A 13,981-nucleotide genomic window follows, 5' to 3' on the forward strand; every position below is an offset into this window, starting at 1 on the left:
GGACGTTTTTGAAAAAATAAATTGCTGACCATGCTATCAAATGAGTTAATCCACACCGCGCATCCAGGACGACCTGGACGTCTCGGACGTCGGCGACGTTTTCCTGAGAATCACTTGCTGAGCAATTTTTCACTGTTACCATACAAATGAAAAAAATTAGAAGTGCCACCAGTAAAATGTTCCCAAAATGGCTTTGCACAGCCTTAAAATCACTTAACCTTCCTTGCCCCCCCCCCACAAAAAAATGCTATATTCGCCACTGATCTGAACTTCAAAAAAAAAAAAAATTATTTATAATTAAAAAAACTATCCGGTGGGTATTCTATTCCAATTTTGGCCGGTGTGGAAAGGCCTTAAATAACAGTGAATTTTAGTTCAAATGCTTGAAACGTGAGTTTTAATAAAAAATATTTCCCTCCAGTACCCCCCTTTTCCAGATGGAAGTAACCCCTGGACCCCCCCCCTGCTGTCGGACTACAAGAGAAATAGTACAAGGTGTATCCAGAGTTTTTCTCTCCCAATCAGTGCTACTTTGTGAAAATTATGAATTTATAAAAAGAAAATTCGTAAACTGCTTAGAAGATTGATTTATTATGAAATTCCTTGCATTACACACTGCCAAAAGAGGGATACATTATGTACTGTAGTAGTACACTGTATGTTTCTTAAATACACTGTTGTAGCAAAAATTATTATATTAGTGGTGATTTAAGTATCTTATTCCTATCAAGCTTTTCAAGTAGCCTATTATTTATTTTATCCCTTCATTATCTACTTGATTTTTTATCATGCTGATATATTAAACAAATATACTGAGATGACTGGTACTCACTTATAAGAAAACACCTATATTGAAAACTTGTTATGGTTAGGTTAGGTTAGGAAAAACTTCAATTCTGATAAAAAATAATATGAAGATAAGTGTATGTGATCTAACAACGCTTTAGTACTAGGTTGAGCACAGGGTCTAAACGTCTAAATAGAAACTGAATCAATTCTCTTTTTTGAACTAGTTGATTTAAAAAGTATTTTTCAGACTAGTGAATTAAAAGCTGTTTTCATGGATCGAAACTTGTTGTCCGCGAAAGTCTTGGAAATAGTCTGCGGAGAATCCGAGAAAATAAGAAAATATGGAATGAGAACAGAAATCTTTCCCTGTTGCTTATAAGAGAATTATGTTTGAATTGTTAAAAATGAATTATTATTATGTTACACAGTAAACGTTATAAAATGGAATACAGTATTGTTAATACTGATTTTACAATATGGTAGACTACATTATAAGCTGGAAGATATTTTATTATAGATTTGATACCTTCTGGCGATTCTTCCATATTCTCATAATACACTTTATATCCCTGCAGCTGACCATTTTGGAAACTGTTTGGAGGTGGCTGCCAGGTGATTCTCAATATTTGAGAACTTTGAGGAAAGCATTGGATATTTGTTGGAGGAGCTGATGGGACTGAAAATATAACCTCATTATTATGTTATACAGCAAATAAGAAAACACATGGAATGAGAACTCAAAATACAAGGTTGAATAGAACACAGATCCTTTTTTTTGTTGATTATGAGAGAATTGCGTTTGAATTTTTAAGTAATGTATTACTATTATGTTATGTATTTTATTATGTTATACAGTTTACAGTATATTATAAGATGGAATAATGTTTTTTTGTTTTTTTCTTTTTGTGAAATCAGAGATTGACAATGGTGTAATAACCGAAACCGGTCTTTCTAATTATCAGTAAATCATTCAATGGAATAATGCCATCAAAAAATATATCTATTCCATAACACGGTAATTAAATACATTATAGATAAAAAATGCAACACACTTGAAGTTTAACTTCATCTTGAATGCAGGTATTTGAAGAATTTGAAGTTTTTATTCATTTGTTGAAATATTTTATAGGTATGTATTACCGTAAATGCAGTTAGTGAAATAACTGACTTATATAACTGACTAACTGTGTCATCCCCTGGATGAAAAATAGCACAATGGCTTCCTTATTATTTTATCTACAAATGTTATTATATGAAATCAGTTTTATCTGTCACAGACTATAATATTATAAATAGTTCATGCAGCTCAAAAACACTTCATTCACATGGTGGCCACTTTTAAATTAATAAAACAATATAACTAGTAGTTCTGCGAACAGTAGACCTCCCTCATATGAATAAACTTTCAATCTAATGAGAAGGGCCAGTACAGTAAGTACAGTATATTGTGAAGATTTAGCCATGTCATCTATTATTTTCTCCATTGAAAGTGCTAGAGACACTGTTTGCAGGGACACCGGACTTATCAAGGAGGTACCTTTATATCGTCTCTATATTTACAATATTAAACATATATATATATATATAAACATAAATTACAACTTTTCTAATAATTAATTATAAGAAATCGGTCAACTGACTAAATCTTCACAATATACTGTACCTACTGTACTGGCCCTTCTCATTAGATTGAAAGTTGTATTCATATGAGTGAGGTCTACTGTTCGCAGAACTACTAGTTAGAATAAGTTGGAACAATATAAGTATCATCTGCAAAAAAAATCTGGAAGGGACGAGATTTGAACCTGGGTCTCACAGTGTAAGAAACCACGGTCTAACCGACTCGGCCACCATGTGCTTGTAACAATAGATGCGAAAAAGTATAAAAATGAATTGCTGTATCTTCAAAGACACTTTGATATTTCTTTCTATATCCTTTCTGGAGGGAGGTTAGTTTGCGGTTTTTTAAATTACAAAAAAACCAGAGGTCTTATCAAAAATCGTTACACATACGTTTCTGCGCTTGTTTCAAAGAACTTGCATACCAAATTAATCAAAATCGGACAATAACTGCGGTACAAACAAACAAACGAACAAACAAACAAACAAACAAACAAACAAACAAACAAACAAACAAACAAACAAACAAACAAAACAAACAAACAAACAGACAAAACCCAATCAAGTCGAAACTAAGACCTCAGCTTTGCTTCGGTCAAAAATCTTAAAGCACCCTTTATTTTTAAGCTAATTAATTCTAATTTTTTTTTGGTTGAACCATTTTAAAGTATTTTTTTTAAATAAAGGGTGCTTTAAGATTTTTATATTGTTTCATTCATGCAGCTTCTATATTAACATAATATATCATCACAACAGAAAACACTTAATATAAATTAAAACATGAAACACACAAAATTGATAAATTAAAACATAAAACGCACAGAATTGATAACTTAAAACATGAAACACATAAACAATAACAAACAACATTTATTAATTAAAACACTTAAAAACTTACATTAGAATCTGCAATTTTCGATGGCTGGGCTACCTTTCTTGACCATGATATATGTATTCATGAAATATATACTTAGATTTATAAAATAGAATTAATAGTATCCTTTAAAATGAATAAAATATCAAAAAACAAGAATACAAATTGTAATGTAAGAATTACATATAGTTAATAGTTACGTTACAATTTGTATTCTTGTTTTTTAATATTTTATTCATTTTAAAGGATACCATTAATTCCATTTCATAAATAACCATAACCTCTTTTGGTACCTACCTATAATTTTCAAACAAAATTCGGGAATGGAATAATAGTACCCTTTCCATTTCCAATCATGTTTCATACTTATGTGTTTTTGCCTCTTTTGAATGAATAAATACTGTAATTTAGTTTCAATGTATACAATACTCAAGTATACCTACGTCTATAATATTGACACATGACACATCATTGAGTGGTGCAAGCTGTATAAATAATTATAGTAACACTATAAAGAAATAATAAATTTACTGAAGAAATTTGACTGCTACTCGTTCTAACAAAAAGTGATGTATGTAAATTTTCGAAATATGAGGGTAAATCAAATGAAAACCTTAGAAGAGTTATAAATGATTTATTTTGACAATTAGGTAAAACTTACATTAAATGTAAAATTTTATCATTCTTTGACATAGTCTCCTTGACTTGTCATGCAAGTATTTAACCTCCTTGGAAGCGCATGGATAACACATTTCAAGATTTTTTTGGTTGTGTCTGTAGCCACTCGTGCACCGCGGTTTTCACTTCTTCATCACTTTGGAAATGCTTGCATCTTTAAGCTTTCAAACACATGAAAGTCTCACTAGGGGCGAGGTCTGGAGAAGAAGGTGGGTGAATGAGGCATTCAAATTTGATGTTCTGGATAGTTTGAAAAGAGAAACGGGCCAGTATGTGGTCTGGCTTTGTCTTGCTGTAACAACACACCTGAAGAGAGAAGTACTCGCAGTTTACTTTTGATTTCTGGCCAAAGTTGATTTTTCAAGAGATTTGAATGAGAAGTACTGTTGACTGTCACTCCCCTGTCAATGTAATGCTCCATTTACATCGCAGAAGTGAGTCATCAAGAGTTTTCCTGCTGATCGCTGAGTTCAGATTTTTTTGGGGGTTTTGGCGATGAGCTATGGTGCCATTCCTTACTTGCTCTTTCCGTTTATGGTTGATGGTAATGTTTGTTTCTGGACAAACATGAATTACCATACTGTACTGTCATCCTGCAATGAATTTCCATTGGTTTAACACCTTCAATGACCAAGAAACGTGTGACTGATAGCTGTTAACTAAAACGGTGCATATTGATAATGGGGCGGCCATATTGTAACTGATGTCACCGCCAGTTGTGTGTAGCAAGGTCACTGATCCACCGGATAGTCATTGTGTAAGCATCAACAAACATCCCTGCCAACTACCGGATCAATCCTACAACTTCTCGTAACTTTACAGCAATTTTAAGGTATTCATTTGATTCACCCTCGTAAATCTGCAAAATGACAAAATGCGATTATCTTATCAATTTCATTTTAATAATTTCAATTTGAAATTTGAAAATTATCTGGAAGAATCTTACCATCTTCCAGTGTTTGCACAACTATTTCAGTGGACAGAGGTCCAGATCCTTTCTCGTTGAATGCCTGTACGACAATCCCATAGCTTCTGTATTTTTTCAAGTTGTTGAGAACTGCGACTTGAACGTCATACGAAGTTGTTGGATAAGCTGTAAAGTTGTATAGCGCTCCTCGATTTCCACTGCAAAAATCAATTCAGTTTTCTAAAATACTCAACCCATAAATTATTGATCGGTACTGATTCAAAAAACGAGATTAAATGTGAAAAAAGATCTGCAAAATTAATTTTTATTTTTGTCAAGGTACCTTAGGTATCACCCCTATTTTATATATTGTCTATTGTTTATCCATTTATCTTTGAGAATACTTCTCCATTACTTGATAAATAATCATTTCTATTTCATGACGATCATATACATTGTAAAATGTCGGAAAAAAAAAGAATTTGAATTTGAATAAATAGATATTTATTCTTGCTTACAGGGTATTGAACTCTCAGCAAGTAGTATATTCTTATTATTACCAAATCACAAATTAGTCTTGATATATGACATATTCGAAAATTTTGTCCATAATAATTATGGAGTTAATAATTATTAAGTGTACCTCCTTTATTATCAAACAATAATTATTATTGTTTGATAATTAAGGAGGTCACTCAATAATTATTAACTCCATAATTATTATGGACAAAATTTACGAATATGTCATAATTATATCAGGAGGTATATATACATATATAGACATATATAATTAAGGAGGTACACTTAATAATAAATTGTTGGCTTATTATATTTTCATCTTGTTGAGCTGTGTGATCTTGTTATCTTTTTGCATATAATTGTGAATATTGTTAATTGAAATAATAAAATTCGAATTTGAATTTGTGAAGAAGTATTTTCATTCTTCATACTACTACATATGGACACTATTACTTATTTATACTTAATTTTTTGGCTCTAAAGGCTAATCAATCAGCTGAGTTTTATTTATTCATTTCTTTCTTAATACAATTACAAATCATATGAATATGATCAGGAAAGAATAACAGGCATAGCCCAAAACTATTCTGTTCCCAAATGTATTTTGTATATGTATTTTGACAGACTAATAGACACTATAGTAGGTCTATATAATAGTATAATTTCGGCTGCATTGTTATTTTCATTTCACAAGCATTTTTTTGGTCATTTTTAATGTTGTAGATCATTTTGAAAATGTTTTTTTTTTTAGATCATTGAAAGTTTAAATTTCAACCTCTAAATTGTGCTGGCAATTTGTTTTTATAATTCAAATATGTGTAACACTAAATGCTGCACATTATTGGTTAACACTAAATGGACTAGCAAAATAATGGGGATCAGACAAACTTATGTTCGCCTGATCAAAAATTGCACGTCACAAAGAAATTGGGAATATACAGTGTATATGTAGGCATTTGATATTTATGAAATTTAGCCTACATGTGTTGTGTAAATGGTGGTCGGACAAACTTATGCTCTCCTGACCAAAAACTACACAACATTTCAAAGAAATTGGGAATATACAGAGTATATGTAGGCATTTAAGACTCATGAGCTATATATGTGTTGTGTATGTTACGCTAAATACATAATAAATAAATTGGCTGGGGAAATAGTTATTTGTGCAACTAGTGCGCAAAGTGACAGTTTGCTGCACCGAAAGAAACGTTTACGCCCGAGCCGTAGGCGAGGGCGGAATGGTTTCTTGAGTGCAGCAGAGGAACTTTGCGCACGTATTTCACATTAAGTTTTTCCTACAGTTACCATTGAATATGAAAAGTGGGTAATTATGGGTAAAATTGCCTGAAATGCATCAAATGTTTTTCTGTGTAATTTTAGATTGATGAAAACCTTAATCCTAAAATCCTAAAGTCCTCGTTGTCCTTGGTTATAATATATAATGAATAATAATTAGCGCGTTGTGCTTCGTTGCACCTCTGCTCACTATAGCAGCCACAGCAGTCACTGTTACCAACTTCATTTTGATTTTGCTGCACTGTTGCTCCATATAACCTACTAAGTATTTTGCGTTGCCATGTTGCAAATCTGGAGTGCAGAAAAATTTTTCCCGCACTAGAGCGGAAAAGTGATTCTTTGCGTTCTGTAATCAGTGCAGCAATGGCCACTTTTCAACGTAACTGTAGGAAAATATAATTTCAATTGAAAAAAATGAATAATTATGTGGTACCTACTTATTTAGCTTGAATCCAACATAATAGCCAAATAATATCGCCGTTCCAGAGGTTTTTGAGAGGTGGATTCCAAGTGACTTTGATTTGATGAGATGAGATAGCAGTGGCAGCCACATTCAGCGGTACACCCGTGGGTGGCTCAGCCTCTGTTCTCAACAGAAAAGGCTCGCTTGGCTCTCCGGAACCCAATTCGTTTTCAGCTACAACCCGCATCGTGTAAACCGTTGCTGGCTGCAGATTTTTCACAACTCCTGTCATGCTGCTTCCAGCTCGCACACTCTGCCACTCGTCTGCAAAAAGCAATCTACCTTGAAAAATCTTAACAAAACTAACAACAGTCCAGGCAATGAATGCTCAAAAAAGGGTATAGAAGGAATAGTATATTTCGCACCTAGGGCCGAAAATGAGACTTTCCCGGCTCGAAATCGGTTTTCAAGTCCGAGGCCGTAGGCCGAGGACTAGAAAAGATTAAGAGCCGGAAAACATTTTTGCCCATGGTGAGAACGTTATTTTTCGCCACACAGAAAAATAAACAATATAAATATGAGAATAATTGTTTATTAGGCACTTCCAAAAGCAAAACAGGAAGGTCATAGCTCTAGCAAATCAGAGGTAATCTGAATATCAGGAAATTGTCCAAGTATTTTTATTTTTTATTCTGATTTGTCTAAATAACCTAAAAGATTATGTTCAATTATGTAAGAGTTGAGTTTATACTTTTTATTCTTCCAATGACAATAAGATTATTATTGTAATAAATGTTTTGAATCTTGAATAATAAACACAAATAATGAAAAGTTTTTTGATCAGCTGTTTTAGCACACTTGAAATTTGGCCAATCTGAATGTCAACATCAACAATGCTTGTTCGGAAGTTTAGGTTAGAAGTTCTATCTACTCTGAAAATCGAATTTGAATAGTTTATAATATATATCTATCTGTATTTTATCATCCAAATAGAATGATAGTATTCATTGCAGAATACTTATTCAATTCTAGAAGCATAAACTGATTCCGTTTCATAAACCATTTTGTAAACACGTTCACATCAAATCAGAATCAGCTGACTTCAAGGTATTTTATAGCCCTAGGGCCGTAAAACTTTTTTCGCTACACTGCACAGAAAGCAGTGTTTTCCAGTCCCTACGTAGATCTGAAAGGCATTGTTTGCAGACGACTCTCGTCTGACGTCAGAACAGGTTTCTTTCCGGCTAAGGCCGGAAAGAGTACCCTTCCGGCCGCTAAATTTTAAGTTTGCAAAAACAGCTGATCAAAAACGTTTCATTATTTGAGTTTATTATTCAATAATAATTAAAACATTTATAATAATATCATCTTATTGTCATTTGAAAGAATAAAAAAGTATAAACTCAACTTCCCACATAATTGAACATAATCTATTAGGTTATTTAGACAAATCAGAATAGAAAATAAAAATACTTTGACAATTCCTGTATTCAGATTACCTCAGATTTGCTAGAGCTATGACCTTCCACTTTTGCTTTCGGAAGTGCTTAATAAAGAATTATTCTCATATAATTATATATTGTTTATTTTTGTGTGTGGCGGAAAATAGCGTTCGCACCACGGGCAAAAATGTTTTTCCGGCTCTCAATCTTTTCTAGTCCTCGGCCTACGACCTCGGACTTGAAAACCGATTTCGAGCGGGAAAAGTCTCATTTTCGGCCCTAGGTGCGAAATATACTATACCGCCTGGTCAGAAAACAATCATTTTCGGCCTCTATATGACGCACGAAAACCAGCTCATTACATCCAAGTGGGGTGAAAAAGAAGTTGTTTTTGAGGTTGTAAAGTAAGTTGTTTATGAATGGTGAAAGAATTGATTCTTGAAGGAAATAGTAGAGTGCAACTTACTAAAAATGGTTTCCATCAGATGTAGAAAGAGTTTTAAATCTAATCCAACTGTAGTTGGCAGCATACTGAAAGTTGGGAAGACAATTTTTGACCCCGCAGTTCTGTTTAGGGTAGTAAGGAGGTAAACATATCAAAAGTCCCCACACTTACAACCTGTGCTAAGGGGGTGAGGGTGGTTTAAAGGTACCAATTTTTGGTTTCTCGCATAAAACCCAAAAACTATATATCCTAAGGACTTGACTGACAAATAACAAATTAAAGCTTACATAATTTCCTACAATATTCATTCTACAACTTTTTCTATATCTCCCTCTAGTTTTCGAGATATCCGCTCTTGAAGGTATGACATTTTGAAAAAAACACATTTGCCACCAATCATTTATATTTTTGCTCTTATATAACTTTTTAAAAATCGATGGGAAAAATCCATGCTGATTATGAGCTTATAGAGCATTGAATTCTTTTTAATTTGAAGTATAATTTCACGCTTTTACGAATTTTCCTACACCTTTTGCAGCAGCTTTGGTGTTGAGTGTGAAATATCCATTTTTGCAACAATAGACCAATTGACAAAGGAATTTGGAGGGAATTTTTTAAGCAAAATTTTTGACTTTAAAGCTTTGTTGAGACTAGCTAGGAGGAGAACATATCAAAAGTCCCCATTCCTAACTCATGTGCTAAGGGGATGAGGGTGGTTTAAAAGTTGCATTTTTCAGTGTTTTGCTTCCACGCTCATATCTTGAGAACAATGCGTTCAACTGACATAACTGAGTATTAAAAATGAAGCTCTATAAATTCTCTTCACTTTTTGTTCAGTGAAATTTTGTGATATTCCCAACAGTTCCCGAGATATGTTTACCTCCTTACTACCCTAAACAGAACTGCGGGGTCAAAAATCGTCTTCCCAACTTTTCCCTCTATAACCTTCCCTTGACTGGACTAAATCTTAGCAAATTCTCATACATAATAAAAACATTGGTTCAGTGAACATCAATTATGAAGTGATTGTGAAAAGTTTAATATTGGACAGACACGGAAAAATTTTCAAACGAGATTTAAAGAATATAATATATGACCACTGAAATCCAGTGCTATTTTCTTTGTTACTGTTATTGTGATTGTTCATTGTATATTGCTCTTTCTCATTGTATTTTTGTGTGTTATGAATGAATTGGCTTAGATTAAATTGAAATTGAATACCACACAATAATCAGCATTTAAACCTCAATCCTAAACTCAAACCATAAACTCACAAAACATAAAACATATGTCAATATTAGATTTTGGACATGTTAGTGATAAATTGAATTTTTATTTGTATTTGTTTTCTTTCATCTTATACTTGAAATCTTTGAAGTGTAATATTTATTTTTGTTCAAGTTTATTTATCTTTTGTAACTCGTTTTTTTCTGTAAGTGGGCACCCGCCGAAAAACCTTCGGGTTTGGCAGAACCCTCAATTGTTTGTATTTTGAATAAAAATTTTGATTTTTGAAAAAAAGGAAGAATCTGAGATTTATTCGCATTCAAAACCAAATTAACATAATATTATGCTAAACATTACCCATGTTGAAAATCATAATTTGAAAGAGTTTTAAAACTATAAAATATGAAATAAGCCAGATGCTAAAACTGTTCAATACTTGTCATACGTGAATCGCAATCCAATATTTGACATATCAAAATAATAAATGAGGCAGCTGCTAAATAAGATAAAATATTTGTTTACTGGAGAATAATAGGCCTAGTTCATTTTGAAAATGGCCATAGTTACGGGAATAATTACCAGATAACTAAGAATAACTCCAGATAACTCCACAAATATTCAAATCCGTTCTTAGTACGCCTCTAAAGGGCCAACTGAACATACCTACCAAATTTGAACGTTTTTGATCCGGTAGGTTTTTAGTTCTGCGAGTGAGTGAGTCAGTCAGTGAGTGCCATTTCGCTTTTATATATTATATAGATGCTACAGTAGTTTATGAAATGTAATTCAAGTTTAAATTCACCTGTTTCCTTTTTATATTGAATAATGTATTGCAGGACGGGATTCTGATCGTCTGTAGGCGCCAACCATGACAATTTCACAGTTGTGCTCCCAGTTTGTACACTCTTCACTTTTCTAGGTTTTCCAGGAGCATCTGTAAGAAATCAAACAAAATTAATGAATGGAACAATAAACTGAATGTACAAAAAAATTAAATTTCAAAATTATCACACAATTTAATTTAATTGAATTTAATGTAAGCATAAACAGTGGAACAATAATCTGACTATGAACACTATAATCATGTTGGAGGAGATTCTACATCAGAAATATTTTATTTCGGTGATATCGTTACTTTCTTCGGTTAGAAGGGGAATCCGATTCGAAAACATGCTCTAGTCAGTGAGTGAATATCACATATTTTTCACAATTTATTTAGTCTGAAGGTCAAAGTTCTAAAGTTCAAAGTTTTAAAGCTTGATGAAATAGAGGATGTTTTAGAAGTAGTGTCTAACATTTTCGGGAATTGTTCCTGGATGATAGGAGACTACAAATGTCGTATTTTAAGTGTCCAAAACTTATCCTTATAGCTGCCATTTTGTTTTTTCACTTAGGAGTTTTTATCTCAAGAATGAAATGATGTGTTGATCTGAAATTTGGCATGAATATTTATGCTATAAAGAATCAACTTTAAAAAATAAAATAGAAAAATTTCAATGTAGATTTTCAAAATGGCGGCCATTTTAAATTTTTGATTACAAATTTCACGAAAACCGTTCATTTTACAGAAAATTTATAAGAGACACAAAAGTTAGGGAATTTTATCAAGTATACCTCATTTATAAGAGATTGGCCATAGAATAACAGAGAAATTAATTATTTTTGTACTGAATGCATGATAATGAACAAACAAGATCATCTGAAAAACAATGTAAAATCAGCTGGATGGCCATATGGAGCCATACCGAGTTTCAAAGCTTCATATCAAATACAATTGGAATTGAAAATTTAATATTGGTGTTTAAATTGTGAAAAGTGTGGTCATGCATGCAGTACAAAAATAATTAATTTCTCTGTTATTCTCTGACCAATCTGTTATAAATGAGGTATACTTGAAATATTGATAAAATTTGCTAACTTTTTCGTCTCTTGTGAATTCTTTTTAAAGTGAACGGTTCAAGTGAAATTTGCCATCAAAAATTTAAAATGGCCGCCATTTTGAAAATTTAGATCAAAATTTTTTTCATTTTATTTTTCAAAGTTGAGTATTCATAGCATAAATATTCATGCTAAATTTCAGATCAATACATCATTACATTCTTCAGATGAAAACTCCTAAGTGAAAAAACCAAAATGGCAGCTATAAGAATAACCGCTGAGTTTTGGACACTTCAAATACGACATTTGTAGTCTCATATCATCCAGGAACAATACCCTGAAATGTTCGACAGTACTTCTGATACATTCTGTATATAGCAGTTCGTAATGGATAAAGAAATTGAAGATACTTCACCTTGCACTTGAAGCTGTACAGTTCGTTCCGCTTTTCCAAAAGGGTTGATAGCAGTACAAGTGTAGATTCCACTATCAGACTTCACAGTGTTTGCTATTTGTAGCTCCGATTGTAATCCATTATTTAGCTTCTTTTCCTTGATTGAATACCTTGAACAAATCACAATTTGATAATCACATGATATCTGAATTAGTTGTAATAATTATAAAAGATTAAAGCTCAATATTAAAAATCTGGTGTGGTACACTCACATAACTTTCCTTGCTCATTGATCTATGAGCCTCATTAACGAGGATAATTTAGGGAAATAATATTATGCCGATTGGCGGCTAAATAATAAAAACTACGATTATAGCCTACTATTGTGATTGTGTTCAGAGTACATTTTCCTTTGTTTGAATTATGCAATTTGAGGATTTTTTAAAAGTTGTCAAAACAGCTGTTCTACAAATAAAATATCGACATGTGTTCTTTTGAATAGACTGCTCTACCTACCTACCTACCTCACGCACGAGAAGGAGGTTACAAAGTAAATTTCTCAAGGATGGGGTGGACCCCCTGTTAGTTTCTCAGGGAGGAGACTCATGCCAGTACTATACAGGGTATGAATTTAAAAAAAATCGGTCGAGTCATTTCTGAGAAAATCGTGATAGAAATTAAACAAAATTCATTCTTCTCAGGAATATTACGGAGCTCCTGCAATTTTCCCAGAAATGAGAATCACTTCAGTTGATAGGGCTTATAAATAGCTATCTAGGGTATAAATTTGAAGAAAATCGTTAGAGCCGTTTTCGAGAAAACCGTGAAAAACATGATTTTTTAGCCATTATCCGCCATTTTAATTGATTTTATTGAATTTCTTATTGTCGGATCCTCATGGTATAAAGACCTTAAGTTTAAAATTTCAAGTCAATCGGTTAATTAGGAATGGAGTTATCGTGTTCACAGACACACACACACACACACACACACCACACACACACACACACACACACCACACACACACACACACACACACACACACACACACACCGACACCCGAAAATCATATTTTTGGAATCAGGGGACCTTGAAACGTATAGAAAACATGAAATTAGGGTACCTTAAATTTTTTTGGAAAGCAATACTTTCCATACCTATGGTAATAGGGCAAGGAAAGTAAAAACATATGGATAGGTACCCAAATAGAAAAGTATTTCAGAATTGAAATATTTATACTACTGCAATGTAAGAGCGTCTTCAGTTGCAATTACAGTCATGTCCGATTTATAATTACATGCAGTGATTAACGACATGAACTGATCAATAAGAGCTGATGTAGTAGAGCAAATGTCTAAATGACATAATTAAATGAATGTACTATTGAATATATTGTAATTAAATGAATGTGCTGTGAGCGAAATTTGTCATTGGTCGCTCAATCATCACTTGTGGAATTTCTTCAATTTCTCGTTGAATGACTTATTATATAAATTGTAATTAAATGAA

General features: G+C 32.7%; 1 protein-coding gene across 1 annotated transcript in view; it reads right to left on the reverse strand.

The window, feature by feature from the left end:
* LOC111050816 (Down syndrome cell adhesion molecule-like protein Dscam2) overlaps window positions 1–13,981 on the reverse strand; it is a gene marked incomplete in the record, with an annotated part of 322,193 nt that overhangs the window by 62,458 nt on the left and 245,754 nt on the right. Inside the window, 6 exon segments of the mRNA XM_039442229.1 lie at window positions 1,316–1,465; window positions 4,908–5,086; window positions 7,121–7,149; window positions 7,151–7,410; window positions 11,003–11,134; window positions 12,494–12,642. Of these exon segments, the coding sequence (XP_039298163.1) occupies window positions 1,316–1,465; window positions 4,908–5,086; window positions 7,121–7,149; window positions 7,151–7,410; window positions 11,003–11,134; window positions 12,494–12,642 (899 nt within the window).

Source organism: Nilaparvata lugens, chromosome X, assembly GCF_014356525.2.
Source record: "Nilaparvata lugens isolate BPH chromosome X, ASM1435652v1, whole genome shotgun sequence".
Taxonomy (NCBI): Eukaryota; Metazoa; Arthropoda; class Insecta; order Hemiptera; family Delphacidae; genus Nilaparvata; species Nilaparvata lugens.